At 37.1% G+C, this 23,350-nt stretch overlaps 1 protein-coding gene across 2 annotated transcripts in view; it reads right to left on the minus strand.

Moving 5' to 3' along the window:
- Positions 1-56: 56 nt before the first annotated feature.
- LOC127972482 (endothelin-converting enzyme 2) overlaps positions 57-23,350 on the minus strand; it is a 66,498-nt gene continuing 43,204 nt past the window's right edge. For both annotated transcript variants that reach the window (XM_052575986.1, XM_052575987.1), the window contains 16 exons: positions 22,859-23,074; positions 16,585-16,709; positions 15,153-15,299; positions 14,970-15,032; positions 14,670-14,858; positions 11,458-11,600; positions 11,098-11,212; positions 10,117-10,227; positions 9,825-9,923; positions 9,603-9,680; positions 8,742-8,845; positions 8,553-8,663; positions 8,390-8,457; positions 4,819-5,009; positions 4,502-4,597; positions 57-2,887 (listed from right to left, as the gene is read on the minus strand). In XM_052575986.1, coding sequence (XP_052431946.1) covers positions 2,711-2,887; positions 4,502-4,597; positions 4,819-5,009; positions 8,390-8,457; positions 8,553-8,663; positions 8,742-8,845; positions 9,603-9,680; positions 9,825-9,923; positions 10,117-10,227; positions 11,098-11,212; positions 11,458-11,600; positions 14,670-14,858; positions 14,970-15,032; positions 15,153-15,299; positions 16,585-16,709; positions 22,859-23,074 — 2,033 coding nt within the window. In that variant the 3' untranslated portion in view covers positions 57-2,710. The remainder of the gene's footprint in view (positions 2,888-4,501; positions 4,598-4,818; positions 5,010-8,389; positions 8,458-8,552; positions 8,664-8,741; positions 8,846-9,602; positions 9,681-9,824; positions 9,924-10,116; positions 10,228-11,097; positions 11,213-11,457; positions 11,601-14,669; positions 14,859-14,969; positions 15,033-15,152; positions 15,300-16,584; positions 16,710-22,858; positions 23,075-23,350) is intronic.

A 23,350-nucleotide genomic window follows, 5' to 3' on the forward strand; every position in this document is an offset into this window, starting at 1 on the left:
GGGTCACATATATTCCAGCCGTAAAGAAAGTGAAAATAAACCAATTGAAACTGTCCTTTTTTATAATATATATCCTTTATTTCATGTTCATTGACAGTTCTCAAGGTGGAATGTTGCACTACACGGCGGGCAGAGCATTTCCCCCGTCAACTAATATTTCAGGGAATGTCGTCTCATTTAAAAAACAAAACAAATAAAACAACAACAACACAAATGTAAGACAGTGTAACCTCTCAAACATCAATGCCAGCAGTACAAAAGAAATATGACAACAAACTAGAGTCGAGTAAATGGCGAATGTACACTCCATAAATTAAATAAGGCAACGTCTTCATAAAGATGGGGAGTTTCAGTATTTAACGGTGAGAAGGTGGACAGTATCACTCTGTGTACCGTCCCATAATTCTGAACAGGATGCATTGTGTGGCACATTTAAGGACATTCTAGATGTCAGAATATGATGGAAACCTCCATTCCACTCAAGCCAAAGCGCAAGTAATGGCTTACATCCAGCAAAAACATTTAGATAATCAGTCAAAAACCTCTTTCGGGTCTCAAAAAGGAATTCTGCTCGCAAATAAAGCAGGTATACAACACACTTAAATGGTATTTAAAGGCTTTGAAATATGTTGAAGTCTATATATGTACGCTGTATTCTGTAAGTCTACGGTTAATTATTAAGGCCAAAACCAAATGCCTCTCCATGGCAAAACTTCAGACTGGCATTTGCCCCACGGTCCTCATGGAGCCCATCAACCGTAACGCCACTGGAAAATATTCATGATATTTGATAAATATACAGAGAGGAAGCCAGGCGTTCAGTCAGATGTACATCATTCAAGCAAACAAATCATTAAACAAACTCGACACAGAGTAAAACTTGTATTGATGGACAACATGAAGAAAGACTAAGTAATAATTCACCCAAAAATGAAAATTCGGCCATCATTTACTTGATTTCAGTCCAAACCTACGGAAGATTATTACTGCCCAAAACAGGCATAAGATATTTCAGGAAATGTTAATTCTGTTCTTTTCCATTCAACTACAGCATACAGTGAAGCACATAAAATGTTCATTTTTGGGATAACTATTCCTTTACCAAATCCGCACTCACAACATATACAGTGATTGTTAACAGCTAGAATCTGTGAATATTTGGGATGAAACATTGAGCAGTTAATCTCAATCTTAGCTAATTAGCACGCTCAGCCGCTAGCTATGCAGAAAATCGAGTTGAAATGTGAATGTTTATATGCCAGCTGTGGGAATACGATGCCAAACACGTACAGCTTGAGCTTTTACAATGGTGCAATTCAACTCTGGATTTCAAATAAACAAAAAGTCAGCAGCATTCAAAATACATCAAACGACAAAAGCGGCCTGTGTGGGGAAGCAGAAGAAAAACTGGTCTATCACACACTCCAACAGCACAAACATTCAGATAAATGTACTTGCAAGGTCAATTTACAGCAACTGAAAAAGCTGGAGATGGAATCGCATACGCATGCAATCCAACCTGAAACGAGCGATTTCCAGAAATACAATGACGTCTGATGCAACCCCCTGAAACACACTGGGCATGCTGGGAAGTTTAGCAGACAATAACAAAATGCTTTTGGCTGAATCTCAAAAAAATGCCAAGAATCTGTCATATTTCAGTCCAATACAAAATCAAGCCACATATAGATTTCGACCTCTGATTAATGTAGATTTGAATAAATAATGTATATACATTAATTGATTACTGTAATGCATTATTTATACATTATAATGTTTTATTAAATCTAATGGATTTGGGGGAAGAAACGTGTTAAATTGACATTAAATAAAAAAATAGAAAAATCCTAGTAGTTCCAAAAAAAAATAAAAAAATTAAGCAAATAATAATAATAATCATCTTTAAATTTTGGAGTGAAATATGGTGAGATTCATCCATTCAGTGGTTTTAACAACGTAGCATGACAACAGCATGACAAGTCACCGTCTGTAGGCAAACAGTGGGATTACACTGGAATGGAGTCAATGAAGGCAAAGCAGTGCCAACGTTCACTTACACAAGGAATAAACCTAAAATTGTTCTTTGGCAAAAAGCAGTTTAAAATGAACATTTCATTTCAACTTTGTCAAGATCAATACATGACACACAGGATCGGATGAACAAACAGTGGCTCTCCCTATCATTTGATAACGTTGCCTTGAAATCACAACTGAGAAACATCCTTGAAAGCTCTTCCTTCCTGTTGGGGGTCACAGATGCACTTCAGCACTTCCTGTGAGGTCGCTGCGAGAACATAAAACTTCCTGTGAAGTCATCAAGGATGGAACCAAACGTTTTTCTGTGAGGCGTTCCCAGCGGCATTGCAGAGTTGCATCTTCCAGATCAGAAGACGAGGAATCTGGCTTGTTGTGAATCAAGGGAAGAAGTGCACAAACACACATGTAAGCGTGGGTCGGGGCATCTCAGGGCCCCCCAAGTCTAGCGAACAAATAAATAAAGCGAGTCTGATATGGCGGAGAATTTGATATGGGTTGAACATCAACGTTGGCAGGCACTCGCCTCATCCTCCTGCTTCCAGCCCAACTCCTCAAATAACTCGGAGCACATAAATAAAAAAAACAGCACTTGACAAAGAGCCAGAGCTGTCTGTGGAGCGCTTTTTGGCCGGGCTGGTCTGTGCAAGCGCGCTGGTGTCTGGCGGGCGACGGTTCACCACACCTCGCAGCTGTGGCCTGAGTTCATGGGCGAGCCCAGTGGACACTGGAAGTGCTCTGCGAAGTCAGGCGAGTTGGACAGAGTGCCGATTACACGGTATTTGGGAGGGCTGTGAGGGTCTGTCATCAGGCCCTCGTGAGCACTTTCTGGAGTTCGGACTGAACACCACACCTGTGGAGGAGAGCCAGAGGAACGTGCATCTGAGACCATGTGTTTACAGTCAGAGCTCTGAATTGTGTGTGTATTTTTTTTTTTTTTTATTGCTGCTGTATGGTAAAGTAGGCCATGCTTATATAGCTAAAGTATAATAATACTTTATAGCAATCTTTTAAAATATTGGTGACACATTAAAATAAGGTTGTATATGACTTACATCATATGTTAATTAATATTAATTGTTATCATTTTAATAATATCAAGCAAATGATATAAGTATGCATGCATCGCAAATCTAGAAATTATTCTGAATAAATTCTGTGATCTTCCGAATGCATCGCGTTTCTTTCTCAAGTCGATTCTGAGCGTAGTTTTTTACCATAGTTTTTTTTTTGCCACTCTACGTTTTAGGAACAACCGTAGTCTGCTGTTTCCAAATCCTTACACAAATTGAATCTAAAATAATTATTCATAAAATTTTGAAAAGGCTGAAGTGAATTACAAGGTTGTTCACAGTGGGCTGTTTACGTTAATCTCACGTCATAAAAGCATTCTGAGCCGAGGTGATATTACAGGCGAGTGTGTGGATAAAAAACAGATTAGAGCGCCATCTGCTGTTCAAATCTAAGCTCAGAATCGATTTCAGAGAGAATCGCGAGGCATTCTGAAGATTTTAGAATCAATCCACGAATTGATTCTGCATCGATTTATCGTCACAGTCTATTAATATTTGGTTACAGAAATATCATACATTTATATTTAATAATAATAAATAATTATTATATACATAATTTTTTTAAATATATTTTAACATTAAACATTTATTTTCGCAATAAAGTTTAACCTAAATAATTATTTAATATTAAGTTAAAATCAACATTAATTTCTACATATCTTAATATATTATCATTGTAAGTATTATAACATTAATATGTTAACATGACAATTGTTTATAAATTGTACACGTAACTTCTAATGTATTCTATAATTATTGTGTTAAAATGTACCAACATTTTTAATGATTTAGAAAGTCACTTATTCTCAGTTTATTTAATAAATAATCCAGTAAAAACATCAATATTGTGATATTATTTTAAGCTGTTTTATATAGAATTTTTTTCAAATGTAATTTATTCATGTGAGAGAATAAGTCTTCAGTGTCACGCGATCCTTTAAAAAACTATTTAAAAAATGTTTCAGAATGTTACTGTTTTTAATGTGTTTTTGACTAAATAAATGGAGCTTTGGTGCACAAAAATCTGAATTTTTTTTTTTTGAAAAGTAGTATAAGCATATATACATTTATTTTAATACTGATACTTTCTTAATTTAAATATATTAACATGAACAACAATTAAAAAAAAATGTTCTTAGTACATAATACCTAAAGCATGTTCATGTATGTTAAAGTACACAACCTTGTTGTAGTAAGTTTATATATATATATATTTATATACATTTACGTATTTAAAAAATGCATTCCATATTTTGTCTGACATGTAAACTAAGGTTAGTATTTGGTCTCAGCATTTTTTTTTTTTTTTTTTGCAGTTATAAAGTGGGTGTGTCACATCATATTTGTTACTATTATAGCAAACTAATTTCTTTTTTATGTGTTTCTTTTCATACCTGTGCAAAACCTACGAAGAAGAGCTGGTCGTTTGTCAGATTGACTGCTGGGAGTCTCTTCTCTTCGCCGTTCTTCTTCACCCATGAGCGATATGCCTGCAAACAAACAGATCTCCAAATCAGTCTATATTATCTTCACTAAACTGAACTGCAACACTTGCTTTAGCTTGAAAATAAATACATTTATGCTGATATATATGTGTGACCACTAGGGGAAACATGTGAACCACAGAATATTCTCAGATGTAGCCTGCACTTCTTGTTGTATATGTACATTTGGTTTTTCTAAACAAAGAAAAACATAAAGCATAACCTACATGATAGGCAGCTTTCAGGCCGCCGTTGTCAGCGATGTTTTCTCCCAGCGTCTGTTTGCCGTTGATGTGTTCTCCGTTGATGGTGTACTGAGTGTACTGATCGATCATGCACTCGGTGCGGTTCTTAAACTCGTCCACCGAGGAGTTCTGCCACCACGGCCGAAGGTTTCCATCTTTGTCATACTCTCTGCCTGTAGAACAGAATTAAAGCATAATATGATGAAATATTGAATTGTCCTCAGTCTACCAACTTTCATAACTCAAACAGACCTTCAACAAAAATGGCTCTGCAAAAAAGGCATGCATTTGTTCAGTTTAACCTGATGCAAGATAATGCAAACATTTTGCAAAGAAGGTTTGAAACTTTTTGTGAAAAAGAAGTGCACTTAATTATATTGAGTATATTTTATAAACATTAAAGATACTGAAGAAATCTGAGGGCACTTAACTGAACTTAAAGATACATTTTCATTGCTTCTAAAAACTAACACCATTTCTTTTAATCAGAATGTTTATTTTACAGAATACTGTCTTTTTGTGCTTTAAAGTACACTCATTTTGTTGTTTTAAAACTGTAGTGTGTTATTAAATTTTACATTTAAAATGAATATATTTTAAATGCACTAAATTGCAAATTCATCATCACAAATGTGTTACTGCAAATATGTTTAAAATAGTGTTCTCAAATGATTAATCGCGATTAATTGCATCCAAAATAAAAGTTTTTGTTTACATTATATATATGTGTGTGTACTGTGTATATTTATTATGTACAGTGATGCCGGTAACGCGTTACTTAGTAACGCGTTATTCTAATCTGACCACTTTTTTCAGTAACGAGTAATCTAACGCATTACTATTTCCAAACCAGTAATCAGATTAAAGTTACTTAACCAAGTCACTGTGCGTTACTATTTTTGTCATTTTCCTTAATAAAAATATTTATTTCTTCTTGCATCTCGGGGAGTGAAGTCATGTATGCGACAAGTCACGTTTTCAGCATGCATGAAGTTCACGTCATGTGTACGTGCCACGCAGCGACACAAACGTAAACAATGGAGGGAGGCGAGAGATGTGCGTTTTCTAGATGGAGATAGTCGCTATTTTGAGTTTGTGTCAGCTAAAGATGACAACATTAAGGTCCGTTGTACACTCTGTGCTGGCGGCGATAAAGTGTTATCTAGCTACAAAAAAACTATGTCGAATTTGAAAAAAACATTTGGAGTCGCAGCACTGCACAGTCAAAGTCACACCAGGTGATGAGAAACAGGGAGCAGGAGGTACCCGACCACCTAAACAACAAAAGCTGGACTTCGGTGCAAAATCAGTAAGTGGGGGAGAGTTGAAGAAGTTAGTCGGGCAGTTTGTTGTGGAGGAAATGCCATTAAATACGGTTGAATCGCCCTCATTTCATGCCATAATAAACAAGATCCCTACCACTGTCAATGCCGCGCTGCCTCACAGAACAGCTTTTTTTTCTTACATGAAGGAGGAGTATTCAGTGATAGAGAGAAATCTAATATTTTAATATTTAATATTTTAATAGTATTTATGTTAAGTCAAGAAAGACTGCCTTTATTTTTTGTAAAAAAAATGTATTTTTTCAGAAAATAATTTTTAAGTTCAACTTTGTCAGGAGATAGATTGTGGATGTTACTGTTAAAAATACACTTCCAATAAAGTGAGTGTTGGCAAAACCGGTTGTCATTTTTATGTTGTCGGCAGCTGCTGAATGTAACTAATAAAGTAACTTGTAAAGTAACTTAGTTACTTTTAAAATCAAGTAATCTGTAAAGTAACTAAGTTACTTTTTAAATCAAGTAATCTGTAAAGTAACTAAGTTACTTTTTCAAAGTAACTGTGGCAACACTGATTATGTATATATAAATATATATGCATATATATATCTCAGAAATATTTTATGTTTACATATTAAATATATTTATTTATAATATAAATTATATGAAAATAAATATAGACGTAAATATACATGTAAATAATTTCAAAATATACTGTGTGTGTATTTGTATATACATAATATATATACACAGAACTCACACATACAATATACTTTGCAAACAAAAACTTTTATTTTGGCCACAATTAATTTCAAATAATCATATGACAGCACTAGTTTAAATATAAAAAAATACAAGTTTCAGTGGAAATTATATTAAAGTATATTTTAGTTTACCATGAATGATTCTTCTACTTTAGTTCAAAGATAACAGATTTATTAAATTACACATGAAGATGAAGTACTTCACATAAACAAAAGAGAATTATGTTGTTATTTACTCACCCTCATCTAGTTCCAAAAAAGTTATTTTAAAGGGATAGTTCACCCAAAGAGGAAAATTTGATGTTTCCCAGGGAATCCAAGATAAAGGTGACTTTGTTTCTTCAGTAGAACACAAAAAGAGATTTTTTAACACAAACCGTTGCAGTCTGTCAGTCTTATAATGAAAGTAAATGAGAATCACATCTTTAAGAGCAAAATAAAACATACACAAACAAAACCAAATTGAACCTTGCGGCTCGTGACGATACATTGATGTGTAAAGACACAAAGCGATCAGTCTTTGCAAGGAACGGAACAGTATTTATTTCGTTTTTTACCGCAGTGTTCGAACTGTCCTGAGCACGTTCTCAACAGCAGGTGGGTGGCACGTCTTCTTCTTCTTCTTGCTTTACAGCGGATCACAGACTTATAAGTGCATTACCGCCACCTATCTCTCAAGTGGACCATCGACACTCTATCTAAGATCTCAGTTAGGAGGATCAATGGTCCATTTGAGAGATACAAGATTGTTTTGTGTCTTTACACATCAGTGTATCGTCACAAGCCAGAGGGTTTAATTTGATTTTATTTGTGTATATTTTTTTGACTCTCAAAGCCGTGATACTCATTCACTTCCATTATATGACTGCTAGATTGCAATGGTTTGAGTTCAAAATCTTTGTTTGTGTTCCACTGAAGAAACAAAGTCACCTGCAGTACATCTTGGATGCCCTGGGTGTAAGCAGATAAACATCAAATCTTCATTTTTGGGTGAATTATCCCTTTAAAGAATGTTGTTAAACAAACAGTTACTGGTAGACATTAGCATTTTGTCCCCTTACCATGGAAGTTAATGGCTACCAAAAACTTGGAAACCAACATTCTTCTAAATATCTTATTTTGTGTTGAAAAGAAAGAAACTCATACAGGTTTTGAACAACTTGAGGTGGAATAAATGACAGATTTTACATTTTTGGGTGAACTATGCCTTTAAGGGTGTCAAGAAAGTACTCTAAAGTTGAGCTGCAGTAATCACACTTAACATACATTTATATTAAAAAATAATTGAAATGAATTGCCATTAATATGCAGTTAAGGGTCAGAAAACATTACATTCGGTCTCTACGCTTTTACAGAATGTAATTTCCAAATGTATTACATTAGTGCAGTGTATTATTAAAGGTGGAAAGTTTAATTCTAATGATCAGAAAGAGGGTGAAAAATATAAATCTTTAATAACAATATTATTGGGCATCAGTGGAAGGCAAACATGTATGAAGGTGTACTAACCTTGGTCATCAAAGGCGTGAGTTAACTCGTGTCCCATCACCACTCCAATCCCACCAAAGTTTAAAGCTCTGTGAGACACACAAATCATCAGAGTTTTAACAACCTCAGGAAGAAAAGCAGGTCTGTTAGTGACATGCTAACTGCTGCAGGCATGTCTGCTCACTTGGGGTGATGCTGGGCGTAGAAGGGGGCCTGTAAGATGCCGGCGGGGAAGACGATCCCGTTTTTGGTGGGCATGTAGTATGCGTTCACCGTGGGTGGAGTCATGCTCCATCTACAGCAGACAGAAATCAGCCGTCAGCTAACAGTACATCTAACATAATTCGCTCTTAACACACACTCTTACACTCACTGGTCTCTGTTGGGCGGCTTGCGCAGCTGGTCTGCCATCACTCGTGCTGAGAAGTTATAGAAGTTGATCATATTCTGGAAGAAGTTGTCTTCTGTAACCTCATACTACAAGAAAATCACATCATGTGGATATTTGTAAAATGAATTAAAATTGGCAAAAAATATTTACTTAATCAGTTATAATAATATAATATAATATAATATAATATAATATAATATAATATAATATAATAACTTGGTATAATTTTTAATTCATTTATATATTTTTTTTTTATTTGTGTTTGTCTGTTTGAGTCTTCTCACACAGGCTGAATTTATTTAATACAGAAAAAGTGTAACATATTATTACAATTTAAAATAACAGTTTTATATGTGAATATATTGTAAAAAAAAAATACAAATAGTTGTTGTGATCAAAGCTGAATTTCCTGCATCATTACTCCAGTCTTTAATGTCACATTATTCTTCAGAAATCATTTGGTCCTCAAGAAATATTTCTGATTATCAACATATTTGTGGAAACTATGTGATACTGAAACCTTTTTTCAAGATACTACGAAAAAAAAAAAGATTTATTTGAAAGATATTTTTGTAAAAGATTGTAAAAAAAAAAAAAAAACATTGTAAAAGTCATGACTGTTTAGTTTTTATCAATATATTATTTTAGTATATTTTTTTTTTTCAGGAAGGGAAAATATATTGGCTCCAAACCTTTGAATGGTACTGTTAAATTAATTGAACTGTTAAATTAATTTAATTCTTATTATTTTAAATATTTCAACAATTTCAGCTTCATTCAATCATGCTTAAAATCATTTAAAACTGGAAAAACGTTTAGTGATGCTAAAAATGGCTGACTCACCCCGTCATACACATCATCAAGTTCTTTGGAGTCCAGAATAAAGTCTGGAAATCCGATCATGTCGTAGATGGCATCCGCCTAGAGCCAGAAAATAGACTTTATCCTGATTTTTTGGCAAGCAATGCGAAGTGTTTACAGTTAAGCTGTTTTTGCAGTCTTGAATCCCACACACATCTGCAGGTTTGGGTGATCCAGTCATGCTGCTGTCTCTGTAATTCTCACCTTGTCCTTGGCAGCTTGTCGGGTCTGTTCATCCATCCATTTCAAATCATCCAGCGCTTCTTTGAAAGCTGTGCGGATTTCATTGATCATCCCCTCCGCCTGCGTCATGACAGAACGATGGAGTTAAGAGCTGTGTCATTTACCCAGCTGCCACATGAGGGCAAACACACTCCACCAGTGAGAGTTTGGATTCAACATGAGGACAGAAACTTACTGTTCAACATTCAGAACAGCGTTTTCAAATACATATACATACACATCTAAACATGACATATGGTTTTAAGTGACTCACTATTTCTTTGCTCTGCTTGTCGAAAGTGGCTTTGACGAAAAGCGCACCCAATGCAAAACCGAGAGTGTCATCTGTGTTCCCAATGCAGGTCTGCCAGCGTGGAGTGCAGGACTGAATATGAAACAGACATGCAGATGAACTTAACTGACTATCCTGAAACAAGCAATCATAAAAACACTAAATGGGCACCAGATTTTTACTTGTGGTTGAGTCAATCTTCCTACTAAACAACAAATCACAATAAAACAGATCACTGTTAAAAAAGAAAAAAAAGAAAGAAAAAAAACACATCATTCTAAAATTATTATTTCTTTTTATTCTGTCACAATGGGCTCAACCCTCATGTCACTTAGGAAAAAGTGTGCCTAATTGGATTTACTTTGTACTTGTAGCGTACTTCAAATCTTGAAAAGTGTATAATTTTTTGTATTTTTTATTCTGTACTTATTTAATATAATGTCAATCAAATAAAAGGCCACGTACAGTAAATCCATTTCAGAAGACACACGTTAAACGGCTCTAAATCATTGCTTAATATTTAGTTTAACTAACTGTATATTATAAATTTAAACTAGTGAATTTTGATTTATTGTAATTAACATGCATTAAAACATTATAAACAGTTCATCAAGTGTGCTCTAGTCTAATCTGTAAGTGAATATAAACATAAATATATAAAATAACTCTGGTGCTATATTTCAAGTCTTTTGAACCCATATGATTGCTTAGCATCAGAAACACACTGAAGGTTTGACTCATTAAGGTTTAATATGTATTAACGCAAATGAGAATTCGAGAGGTGTGAAAAGATTTTCAGTGAATAATTACAAAAAAATCATTTCAAAAGACGTTTTTTCTTTTTTTTTTGCAAAGCTTGACAATCCTAGTGCCCATTAATTTCTATTACATGTGAAACGACAACAGACTTATCACTTTGGCATGAACCACACACTCCAGCGACACACACACACACACACACACCTTCTTGGTGCCGTAGAGGCTCTCCAGCAGCTTGTCCTGAGCGTTCTCAAAGCGCTGGTCCAGACTGGACGCTCCTTTCTGCACCAGATTCCACATCATGTAATTATTCAAAAGACTGGGGAAGAAAGAGAGAGAATGCATCCACATATCGAAAAACGGGACCATTTCTACATGTGCATTCATTTATTCATACAGGTAAAGAGAGAGATGGTGTGAAAGAAGCAGCAGAAATAAATCTATTCATATTCTCAGACAGGAAGACAGAGACAGAGACAGTGAGAGAGAGAGAAAGAGAGGCTGTTATTAGCCCTGAATGATCTGATACACACTGATTCGCTGTAACCCCTGAGACAGCCGTACCTGCGGTCGGTCTTGTTGATGAGATCCGACACCTGTTGCAGGTATTCTTTAGCGTAGACCACCACAGGCTCGGTGTCGTTCAGCTCCAGCGGTGACAGGACGAAGTTCAGATAATCCAGCCATTCAACAGCTGGAGCCAACACCTAGGAACGAAACAAACGCCAGAATATCAGCTGCATGTTTCCATCCGAATGCACTAATAAGCTGCCAAATGCACCTTTTTCACATTCATCATAGTTGGGTTAACTTCGAGAGCAGTAATTGGGGGAGTACCATAAATTTGCCATCCCTCCCATAGATGCTACATGAGAAACACCCTCACATTAGCATTAACTAGTATGTTTTAGTGTAATTTGATGCAAAGGTGATATAATCCAAAGAATAGTGTTATAAATGTACATACATTATATATGCATATATAACACCTTCAAGGATTTTCGATGCAGTCTTGTGAAAAGGGTCCATTGTGTTAGGAATGATTTTGGGCTACCCTTGACCATCCTGCTGGTGTGGACGCAGCATAAATGTTCAGTTAAGACAAAATGGGCCAAAATGATGGAATAAACTTTATTTGTTGCAATCATTTCTTATAATATTCTCATTCTCAAATTGTGACTTAATTTCCCATAATTGTCACTTTATTTCTCACAACTGTCTTTTTATCTCACAATAGTGGGGTTTCCATCCAAAGTTGTAAATTTAACTTATGCGCAAAATTGGATTATCGCATAAAACATTTGCTAATAAGCTCTCCACTTCCTGCTAAACTGGTGCTAAACACCACTTAGAAAAGTAGGAGAAGCCACTGAACGTTATCATTTTCATACATAATAAATAATCTATGTCTCAGAGCGAGCAGACGAAACATAAAAAAAGCAGTCATTGATTTCAGATGTGGATGCCTGCTGTTTGGGAACGCAGTCATGGAAGACGTTCTGGACAAACTTTGAAGACAGACAGACTTTGCTCAGACATTTCAGATGCTCTGAGAGTTTGTCAGGTGTTCCCATCCCATAGCGCAGTCACATGACTCTTTTGATGCACATGGAGGAATTTATTTGGCAAATGCGTTTCTATCTCCCATTATTCACATTGACCCCTAAGTCTAAAAACACTTATTTCATAAATTAAGGGATTTTTAATAGAAATTTGGCATTTCCATCACTCGTTTCTGACGCAATTCTTCAAAATGCACGTGACATTAAATCTCGTAAGTGTTGTGTGTTGTTTTAAATATTTTTTCTTTTCCTTCATGTTTTTAAGTTGAAAGATTTAAATAGTAATTTCTTGTTAAACATAAAGTGGAGTCTGAAAACAACTTTTTTTAATGTTCCAATTGTAACTATATTTCTAGTAATTGTAACTTTATATGATCATTTTCACAAGCTGACCTTGTTTTTGTAAATGTGGCTTTATAACTCTCACTGTGAGATTATATCTTGCAGTGTTACTTTAAATCTAACAATAACACATTTTTATTTCACAGTCCTGACTCGCAGAGTGAGTTTATAAATCGTGTCACACTTTGTGACTAGCAATTTGCCGTAATCGTCTCTTAATATCTTTCAATTGCAACGTTATATCTAACAAGGAGACTTTATATCAACCATGATTATTTCACTCTCCAGTTATAACTTCAGGAATGGGGGTGAGAGCTCTGCTTGTTTCGATACTTTCCCTTAAATGATTTCTCTTTCAGCCATGAAAAGGACTCAGAATGCGTGTTTAGATTCGCTCTCGCACAAATCGCTCAAATAATCAGCAGCCAAGAGCCAATAACCCACATGTTTGCATTCCTGAATCCTGGATGCAACTCTAGCCGCTCTGCCCTTGGGTGTAATACAGCACAGACCTCATCTCCACTGTGGTTTATAGTAGATGAAAACAGATTAGCTGACTTAAATGGACTGTTTTCTCTCTCTTATGGTCATGAGAAGCTATGTTGTTTTTTAATAAACTCCAAAACCAAGTGAACTCTTGAGGATGCTCTGCATAAAGATGTGCGAAATAAGAATTGACTGCTGCAAGTCTTGGATAATCATTCAAACAAACACCTTTAAAGCTAAATTGTGTATTATTTTATTTTTTATTTTTGTTAAAATAAGGGCTGTCAATCTCAAGATTTGAGATTAATATTTAATATGTTTCAAGTGGCTAAATTAACATATGTATTCAATTTCTCTTTTTTTATTTTTATTTTTTATTTCCTTCTGTATGTTTAACACAAACTAATACGGACTGATCGAAGAACACACGCCTGTAGTTCCTAGAAAAGCATCCATTTACCATTTAATGCTGGAAACAATGCATTTTCACATAAATCTTTGTGTAAAGGGATCTTTACACATATGAGATTAAGTGTTGGGAAAGGTGTTTATTATTGAATTCTTTTGTGTTCCAGCACATTCTGCTCAAATAAAATCTGTTGTTTTTTTTTGTTACGAGCAAGAAGAGTAAAGAGCGCTGCTATAAATTCACAAATGGTGACATGGGCATGTTATTTTGTCTTCCTTTCTCAAGTGAGAAGTGAGCATGTAAGAATCCTCCTGGGTGTCACCACACATCTGAGCTGCACGCTGCCAGAGACGTCTGCTCATCACACACACGGATCCGAACAGTGACATGAATGTTTCATGTGTCGGCTTCAGCAATGAAGAACTGCTGGGAATTTTGTAGCAACTCTGTTAAATAGCTTTTCTTAACAATTTATCAAGAAATTGAATCATACTATGAATAATATACTATGAATAAAGAAAACATAAAAACACCACAATTGTATTTTTATGTTTAGTTGTGTAAAACAATTAGACAAAACTGGACTTATTCAGAAGATGCATATAGATGGGCCTTTTTCCCTTGATGCAGACAGCAGACATCATCGAATCAGCGGGCGATCACAGCCACCCCCCACCCCCCACCCCCGCCTCATCACTTCACTGTACAGTTGCTCAGCAACTGTTGCCATGGAAATCACAGGAGCCTTCACAAAACAAAAGTTTCCTGAACGCAGGTGCTCGAAGAAAAAAAATCGTAATAATTAAATAATGGAAAAAGCCAGAAGACACACACAAATAATGCATATTCATATGCAGAGGAGGATGAAGGAAAAAAGAGAATCAGTCGTGTTCTGTTGAGCTGATGGATGGATGGATGGATGGATAGACCCAGTGACCCCCTCATAAGGTCACACACACACACACACACACACACACCTGAAGATCAGCTATGGTTATCTTGTGGTAGATCTTCTCCTCGTCCCGCCGCTCGTCCTGAGGCACTGTGATGTTAGCCAGCGTCGTCTCGAAGTCCAAAATCTGCTGCATCTGAACTCGGGTGGAATTCTTGTCTCCTCCCAACAACAATCCCAACTCGACCATGTAATCCAGGTAAGCCTTCAACACCTAAACACACACACACACACACCAGCATTAGACATGCACTGCAAGCTGGGAAAGACTCAAAAGACTCTTGACATTCCAGTGTAAACTGAGACGTTAAGTTCTGCTTCGTACCTTCTCATTGGTCTTATTGAGGTAATAATCTCGGGATGGGAGGAAGAGTCCTGATTGGTCAACCTGAGGAAACAGGAAGTTTACACAGGCGAGCAAACACCAGAGACGTGATAAATATGACAAATACAGTCAAACAAAGCCTTTCAGCAGAGTTTATTAAACTTCATAAGAGAGTAAATGTACCTGAATGACATTACTGTTGGAGTTTTTTTGATCAACGCTGACACCGACAGTGAAGAAGGGCTGAGCTCTGTAGGGTCCAGAAACTATCTTTAAAACATCCAGAAAGTTGTCTTTGTCCCAGGACTCTGTGATGTTCCAGCCCCCTATCTACACACACACACACACACACACACACACACACAAAGAAAAACATCAGACCCCATTTACCTTATTTATATATGTTCCCTGACATATTGTGCATGATTCTGCATCATTGCATTGGGATAAATGTGTCCACCAAATGTGTAAATGTCAAACCAAGGCTTGGAGCAAAAATGTCCAAGGGACTTAAAATGTGGGGCCTATAAATACCCACATAAAGTGAATCATCTTTTTTGTCTATAGATATATTATCTAATATACAGTACTTCATTTATGTTTCATATTGTGAATGTGCAGAATATGAAGAAAACTTAACATGATTTCAAAATTTGAAGCAGTGATTTCATTCAAAATTCCACATATATAAAGTATATATAAAGTAAAATAAAAAACCTCTCCGTGATTGATGGCTAAATCACATTCATTCTAATATAGAAAGCCAAAGTTCCAACTCACATTGGTTTTCTTGCTGAAATATGTCAAATTAAATAAAGTAACATGAGCTGCGGTATGAATGCCATTTCATTCTAATTTTCAAATGACTAGACCAAAAGTATTTAGTTAAGCAAGTGTGAAAAAAGGCAAAAACCTGAGGAACATGAGTCCAGGCCAACACCTCATTAAAGCCAATTAAATCTGTCTCACCTCTGAGAATAAAGCTATTCTTGGCTCTCTGCAACACTATTCCCTCTATCCCTGATGACACGAGATGACAGAAAGAGTGATAGAATGAGAGGAAGACAGAAGGGCAGCTGTAGATTTTTGTCCTCCATCTTCCTCACCATACCTCTTTCAAACATTACAGGAGGCAGCTGTGTGTAGGGAGGCTGTAAATTAGCAAGATGAAGTGCTGTTTGACATCACTGCTTTGTGTCTTTAACATGGATTAATCTTTCAGGTCTGTACCGAGGGTTCGTTTCAAAGCTTTCTTCTTCAAAATGGCTGATTCAGAGAGATAGAAGAGCATGAATACATCTCTCGCTGAAGGATGTCTACATCATTTCAAGGCTCGCTGATTTTAAACCGAGAGGAATTGATAGTATCGGTGCTCAGTTTAAATAAAGGAGTCTATTTTCAGGAGATGCACAGAAAAGCAATCAAAAAAAACTTAATCAAGCATCAAATTAAATCAAAGGTCATGCAACAAAATTGCTGTTTCATTTATGTAATACATAACTGCAAATGAATAGGAATACACAGAAAAAATGTTTCAGATATTACTGAAATGTACTAACACTGAGTTGACCCTGTTTATCCTCCACACCAGAGGGGGCGGCACAGAAACACTAACCTTTGCAATCAAGTCGATGAGTGGTTGGGCTCCAAGCTCTTCTATTCTCTGTTCATTAAGACAGGAAAGGTAGTAGGACTGTGTCTTCCTCTCTGCTTCACTGCTTGAGTTAAAGGTGCCATTTTCTACAGGAACACATAGGACATTGCATTTGAGTTGCATCACAAAATGGTAACATTTGCTGAGTAAAAGTTTCAGAGAGGTCCTATTATGCCCTTCTTACAAAACGTAACATAAGTCTCAGGTGTCCCCAGACTGTGTCTGTAAAGTTTCAGCTAAAAATATACCACAGATCATTTATTATTCTATGCTGTAAATACACATTTCTTGGGTGAAAGTAAAAGAATGGTGTTTTAGTGTGTCTCTCTTTAAATGCAAATAAGCTGCTGCTTTCAGAATATTGTAGAGCATTGACAGCTCAACAACAAACAAACATCTGTTTGTTTTGAATTATCATCTCTATTGTGTAAATGTAAATTGTGAGACAAACTCAGAATTTTGAATTTCTTTCTTGCAATTCCAAGTTTACATTTCATAGTTATTTTCCCTCCCCATTACATTATTTTTAATAAGTTTCAGTTTATATCTCGCAATTCTAAATTTATATATAAAAAATGTCAGAATTGTGAATTTTTTTTTTTTATCCCATAGTGGAAACAAGGTTGCAGACAATGCTCTTCGTTCACTGTATGCATTCACCAAAACTACTACTTTTGTGTTTTGTGTGAAACATTGCGGTGAGTAAAAGATGACAATTTTCATATTCTTTTGGCGCTTGGATGCTAATGCAAAATGGTCCCTCGCAATAATAAAAGACAGGACATGAAGGACGATAGAAAGGAGACAAAAACATCACATATTTAAGGGGGGCAGCTCGGAACACCATCGTTAGGGTAAACAAACATGACAGCAGCGAGAACAACCTGCACTGGGTCAACACACGGGATCATGAAACAGCCCCCTCAGGATCAGGATCCCTCTGATTGGCTCCAATCACAACGCATAGCATTATGGTATGTAAACAGAGGCAATGCAATGCAGGTAAATGGAGTCCGAACTGGAAGAACTGCAACAAAGGGTCCTGGTCTACATCTTTTTAATGTCACGACCATGACACTTGCCTCACGCGACAAAGCGTGACAAAATGCAGACGCCGTTGGCGAGCCAAACTAGCAGGGTGGTTTTCATCCTCAATAACCTCGGCCATCAGTCACAGTCAAAACACTGTGTGACAGCTGGCAGCGGGATGACAGGCAGAGGGGAAAAACACTGTCATACTAACTTCATTCACATGAGAAATGGCAAAATTAAGTGGAAGGGACCAGAACAGGTGAGTGACAGTGCTGGGTGCAAATTGGACTCAACAGAGAAACAACCAGTGAAGGCTACTCTGTAAATACATCATGCAGGTTGACTTTCTGAAGAGTGTAAACACTGTGAACAAAAAAAAAAAAAAAACCCGCTTCTATCTATTTTTATGTAAAACTATCTATACATACCTATATACCATATATACCTATACATACAATTCACTGCCGTTTACATTTGAAATATTCATTTGTGGCCCCAACAACTTAATTATGATAACAGAGGTAGATTATTGATTAATAAAGACTTATTTTTGGCACGTTATACCATGCTATGATCTCTTCTTTTTCTTTCTTTTATCAAGCACATTCACACAACTGACCATTGACCAAAGTGCTGTAGAAATATGCAAACACATAATAAAATAGTCTCAAACATAAAACACAACACTAAAACCACACTAAAATAAAAGTGAAATAAACTCCACAATTTCAATATACAGAGAAATGTCTATAATCCATTAAATGCTAATGCAAGCAACACTTAGTGTGAGACAGAAGTGTGTCTGAGAGAAATCGAAGCTATCGCTACAAAAGCTCAATCTTCACTTCGCCATTTAGTTCTAGGAATCATCAAAGCCAGATGGTCATATAATGATCTGAAAACACTTTTACCATAGTTCAGAATTTGTACGTTTAAACATTCAATGTTTGGAGCACATAATCAGCCGCATATGTATGGATTTTCTGACATGGTAAACTTGCTCTGTAGTGCACCCGGTATAGCACTGGACTTGTGATGTGGAGCACTCGGGTAAGAGATAAAAAATCTCAGAGACATAGAAGCAAGCTAAAATGGCACACTCACATTTGCTTTTGTTAGTTCTGTATTGCAGAAAACGTGTGTGTGTGTGTTAGAGAGAGAGAGAGCGAAAGAGTGGTTTGCAGACCATTTCCAATTTTTATTTTTTATTTTTTACATCTTAATATTTTGACAAAATTACTTCACTGCTTTTTCATCATAGAATACAAATTAAATTAACTTAAGAGTAATTGTTAATGTTGTGTTTATAGTGTACCAGAAAAGATAAACTTTATCTTTAAACATCTCAACCAAGGAACACACAAGGGTTTGAACTAAAAGATAATAGCACACAAATGATGAGTCGCAAATATGCACTCACCATCCCTCTCTTGAACACACAATTACGCCTGTCATTGTGACCTTTGATTGGTGCTCTTAGTTGTCATGGCAATACACCTCACACTTCTTCAGAGAAGGAATAATTCACTCTTCTCTTTGTGTTTTTCACACATCTGTGTTGTGTGAAAGAGATGGCGTAGTTAATCTACAATATGATCATTCAAGCAAACAAGTCGCAAATCCCTGAACCAGCTCTTAGATTCTCATTCCCCTCTGTTCTTGCTCATTTGTCTTTTCCGCATCGTTTTCTCCTCCTAACAGTGCAAATACATTAAGAAACAGGAGGCAAGAATATTCAAGTAATAAATTCTCAGGGGAACAGTGGCAGTCCAATTACCGGTCAGCAGGTCTGGTCTAGAGAGAGGACACACGGTGAGAGAGAAACGAGCTTTGGCACGACTCAATGCTCATCGAGCAGAATTCAGAGCTGATCTCATTCCGTTTCCAGAATCTGCTTCTGATTGTTTGTGTTTGCTGGGCAAAAGGTGACAGTCGGCCTTGTGCACTGGTACAAAGTGCTCATTTGTCTTTTTCGGAGGTGCTCTGTGTGAGGGCAAAGCACACTGTACTGCGTTGCAAATGCATACACTTACAAACACATCATCTGACTTTACGATTCTCCGCTTGTGTTTTTGTTTGAAGAATAGTGTACTCTCAATATGGTGTGTCATCAACTTATTTTAGTTACTGAACTATTCATATGTCTGCTGGGCTGTTTAAAAAACAGTAGGCGTATTTCTCTCATTACACCATATCACATGCAGCCCATATTTTCAAATGCTGAATTCATTTGACCATTTTAAAGCTGTTTATATGACTTTTATGAGTCAGTAATTAGTGACCTAGTGACCCCCCATAGCAAACTAGTAACACCCTACCTGTCAACTTAAACACCTTAGCAAATCACCAAGTAATGATCTAGAAACCATCCATAAAACTGTGGCAACGACACAGAACATCCTGGCAACTGTTAGAAATCAGCTAACAACCCGAATACCCTAGCAACCTCTTAGCAATTACTTAGCAACATCCTACCAACCACCTAGAAGACTCTAGGAACCCTAATCAGAACACCATTGCAAACATCTAGAAATGCCCTGAAAACCATTTACAACACCATAGCAGCACCGTGCCAAAAACCTAGTTATGCTCTGGCAACCATAACAACAGCAAGTACCTAGCAATGCCTACCTACCAACCTAGCAATGCTAACCTAGCTACATTTGGGATGTCGTGGCCTAGTGGTTAGAGAATTTGACTCCTAACCCTAGGGTTGTGGGCTCGAGTCTCGGGCCGGCAATACCACGAACTCCCAACTGTTCCCCAGGTGCCGCAGCAGAAATGGCTGCCCACTGCTCCGGGTGCGTGCATGCGGGTTAGAAGCAGAACACTCACTTTGGATGGGTTAAATGCTGAACACGACTAACTACTTAGCAGAACCCTGCCAACCACTTACAAGACCTAAGTAACCAGCCAACCAGAACACCATAGCAACCAACTAGTAAACACTCTGGCAACCAACCATAACAGACTAGCAAACAACCAGCAAGCACCCAGAAAACCACTGAAACTACCTAGCAATGCGAACCTATCTGCATTCTAGGAACCAACTATATAGCTCCCTATTAAGGGCCTGGCAACCAAACAGAATAACCTGGCAACACCCTAGCAATGCCCTGGCAACCACCTAAAACACTATAGTAAAAACCTAGCCTAGCAACCTTGATAGCACACGTACATCTCAGAGATGTCTATTTGACGTGTGCATTTACATCTGCAAGAAGTATTTTTTTAAGTGTTTGCTCATTTGAAATACATCTATAGGATGTTTCCTTTTAGATCTCAAATAGATGTCTGTAAGATGTTTATGATTTGGAATGTAGTAAAACTGACATCTGAAAGACGTCTGTCTGACGTTTGTAGACAGCAGATGCTTTCCAGTTCAAAAGATCTTTAACAGACATCTTGGAGACTTATGTGTGCTATCTGGGAACACTCTGGTAATCACCCAGAACTTCCTAGAAAAAAAAACAGCAACCATCCCTGGTAACTCCAAAAGAGACTCTTTAAATATAATAAATTACATTTGATCTTTTTTTCAATATAGATTCCCTGGATGGAGTGGGATGTCATGTCTTGTTGTCTATATTCACTGTGAAGCTTACAATCTAATGTGAGCATATACTTCATTTTTTTCCTTTCTGTGTTTCTTTCTCTCTCTCTCTCTCTCTGTTCTCTGACACAGGTCATTAGGGAATGCTCTTTATTTACTGTTCACTGGAGCGCTGCGTTCCCCTCGTGCTGCACACACACTCACCCAATCACACGCACACTCAAGAACCCCAATCCACAGAAGATGGATCATATATCTGAGAGTAATATGAGATCAAAAATATGTTCATGTAAGGCGAGTGTTATTAAATGTGCATAAGGGAGAGAAGTGTGTCATGTGATCGGATGAAGCTAGCTGTGGGGATGATGCAACACACAGAGTCAATGTGATGGAGTGTCATCAGGGCAAAACAGCCGCAGGGACCCCAGTGTGAAAGCGCATTCATCAGACAGAGAGAGAGAGTTTGATTAAAGCCAGCGCATTACAACAGCTTATTAAATAAAACAGGCAAAGTCAAATTGAGCAACAATTAGAGAGAGAAATGAAGTAATGCATTCAAACGTAAACGAGACTACATTAGCATTTCCTGTAAGGAAAACTAGAGCTTGCTAGAAAAAGAAAGAGGTCAATAAATATTGCCTCAGGATTTTTTTTGTTTTGTTTTGTTTTTTGCATTGCCTTGGAAACCAATTTGGAAACATTGTAGTATTCAATATGGAAACGCCATGGCAACCACGCGCCAACAAGCCACTTTGTGTGCTCTGATAACTAACCAAAATATCCTAGCAACCATTCAGCAACATCCTGGCAATCATTAATAACTATTGCCATAGCAACCACTGTGGCATCCACCTAGAACAACCTAACAATTACTTGAAGTGATCTGGCATCCACTTAGAATATCCTAGAAAGCACTCAGCAACACCCAAGCAAGCAATCATAGGCTTTACATATGATAACTTCCATGGGATTTATCATGACCACAGAGAGTCAGGACCTCAGTTTAACATCTCATCTGAAGGACAGTGCTTGTTGACAGTATAGAGTCCCCATCACTACACTGGGGCGCTAGGACCCACACAAACTGGCTTCACTTACACCTCTTTCTACAGCAGCCTAGTTTTCCCAGGAGCTCTCCATCCAGGTGCTGACCCGCTCAACCCTGCTTAGCTTCAGTGGGAAACCAGTCTTAGGTTGCAGGGTGATATGGTTGTGGATAATATAATATAAACTTTTTCAAACATTTCTTTAAAAGTGAAACTGATAAAAACAAGACTTGCAAGTGCTCTACTGTAAACCCATGAGAGGTTGACTCATGAAACAGAGAACGAGTGCAGAAAGTCACAGTCCTTTATTGAACAAACAGACAGGGACGGATGCTCTCTGAGAAAACAAGTAATCTGGACACACAGAGCAGAATCGATGAAAGTTTCTGAGCAGATCTAAAAAAACATCCCGAGCACAGTGAGCTGAAGCGTAAGACTCTTTATAACACATAAAGGCAGCAGTTTTCTATTGGAAAATCAAATAAATCATTTAGGAGTCTTTCTAAAAATATACTGTTGTGTGAACACTGAGTGAGATTTACTAAGCAAATCCCGTCCTACGAAAAGGACAAGCATGTGTGTGTGTGGGTTTTCCGGCACTTACCCAGCAGGTGTTTGAGCACAGCCTGGTTCTGGTCCCAGATGCTGTTAAATGTGCTCCAGCGGGACCGGCCATCTGGCAGGGGGTTTTTGCGGACCCATCCTCCACAGGCGTACTGGTAAAAATCCTGACATGGGTCGGCGGAGCGGTCCAGAGCTTCCACGATCTTACTGGCCACGGTTACACATGCCTCCGTTAGACAGATACTACGGGCGGGATCTGCGGTTAAAGACAACAGGACATGCTATTTGCTATGCATTAAACTTAAAAAAAGCAGATTATGTTGATTTTATGCATTTCAGTCATCTGATTTGGACTAATTTTCATACTATAATCGCCACCAAGAAGTAGTTTTATGTAAAATTATCAGGTCTGGTATGAGACCAAAAGTGTGAATCCTGTCCACTGGCCAGTTTTCTTCACAGTGCAATGGAAAAGAGATAGTAATTATAATAATAATAAAAATAATTGTCACATTCAAGGCTTGCAAGTATT

This window comes from Carassius gibelio, chromosome B15 (assembly GCF_023724105.1).
Source record: "Carassius gibelio isolate Cgi1373 ecotype wild population from Czech Republic chromosome B15, carGib1.2-hapl.c, whole genome shotgun sequence".
NCBI classification, from domain to species: domain Eukaryota; kingdom Metazoa; phylum Chordata; class Actinopteri; order Cypriniformes; family Cyprinidae; genus Carassius; species Carassius gibelio.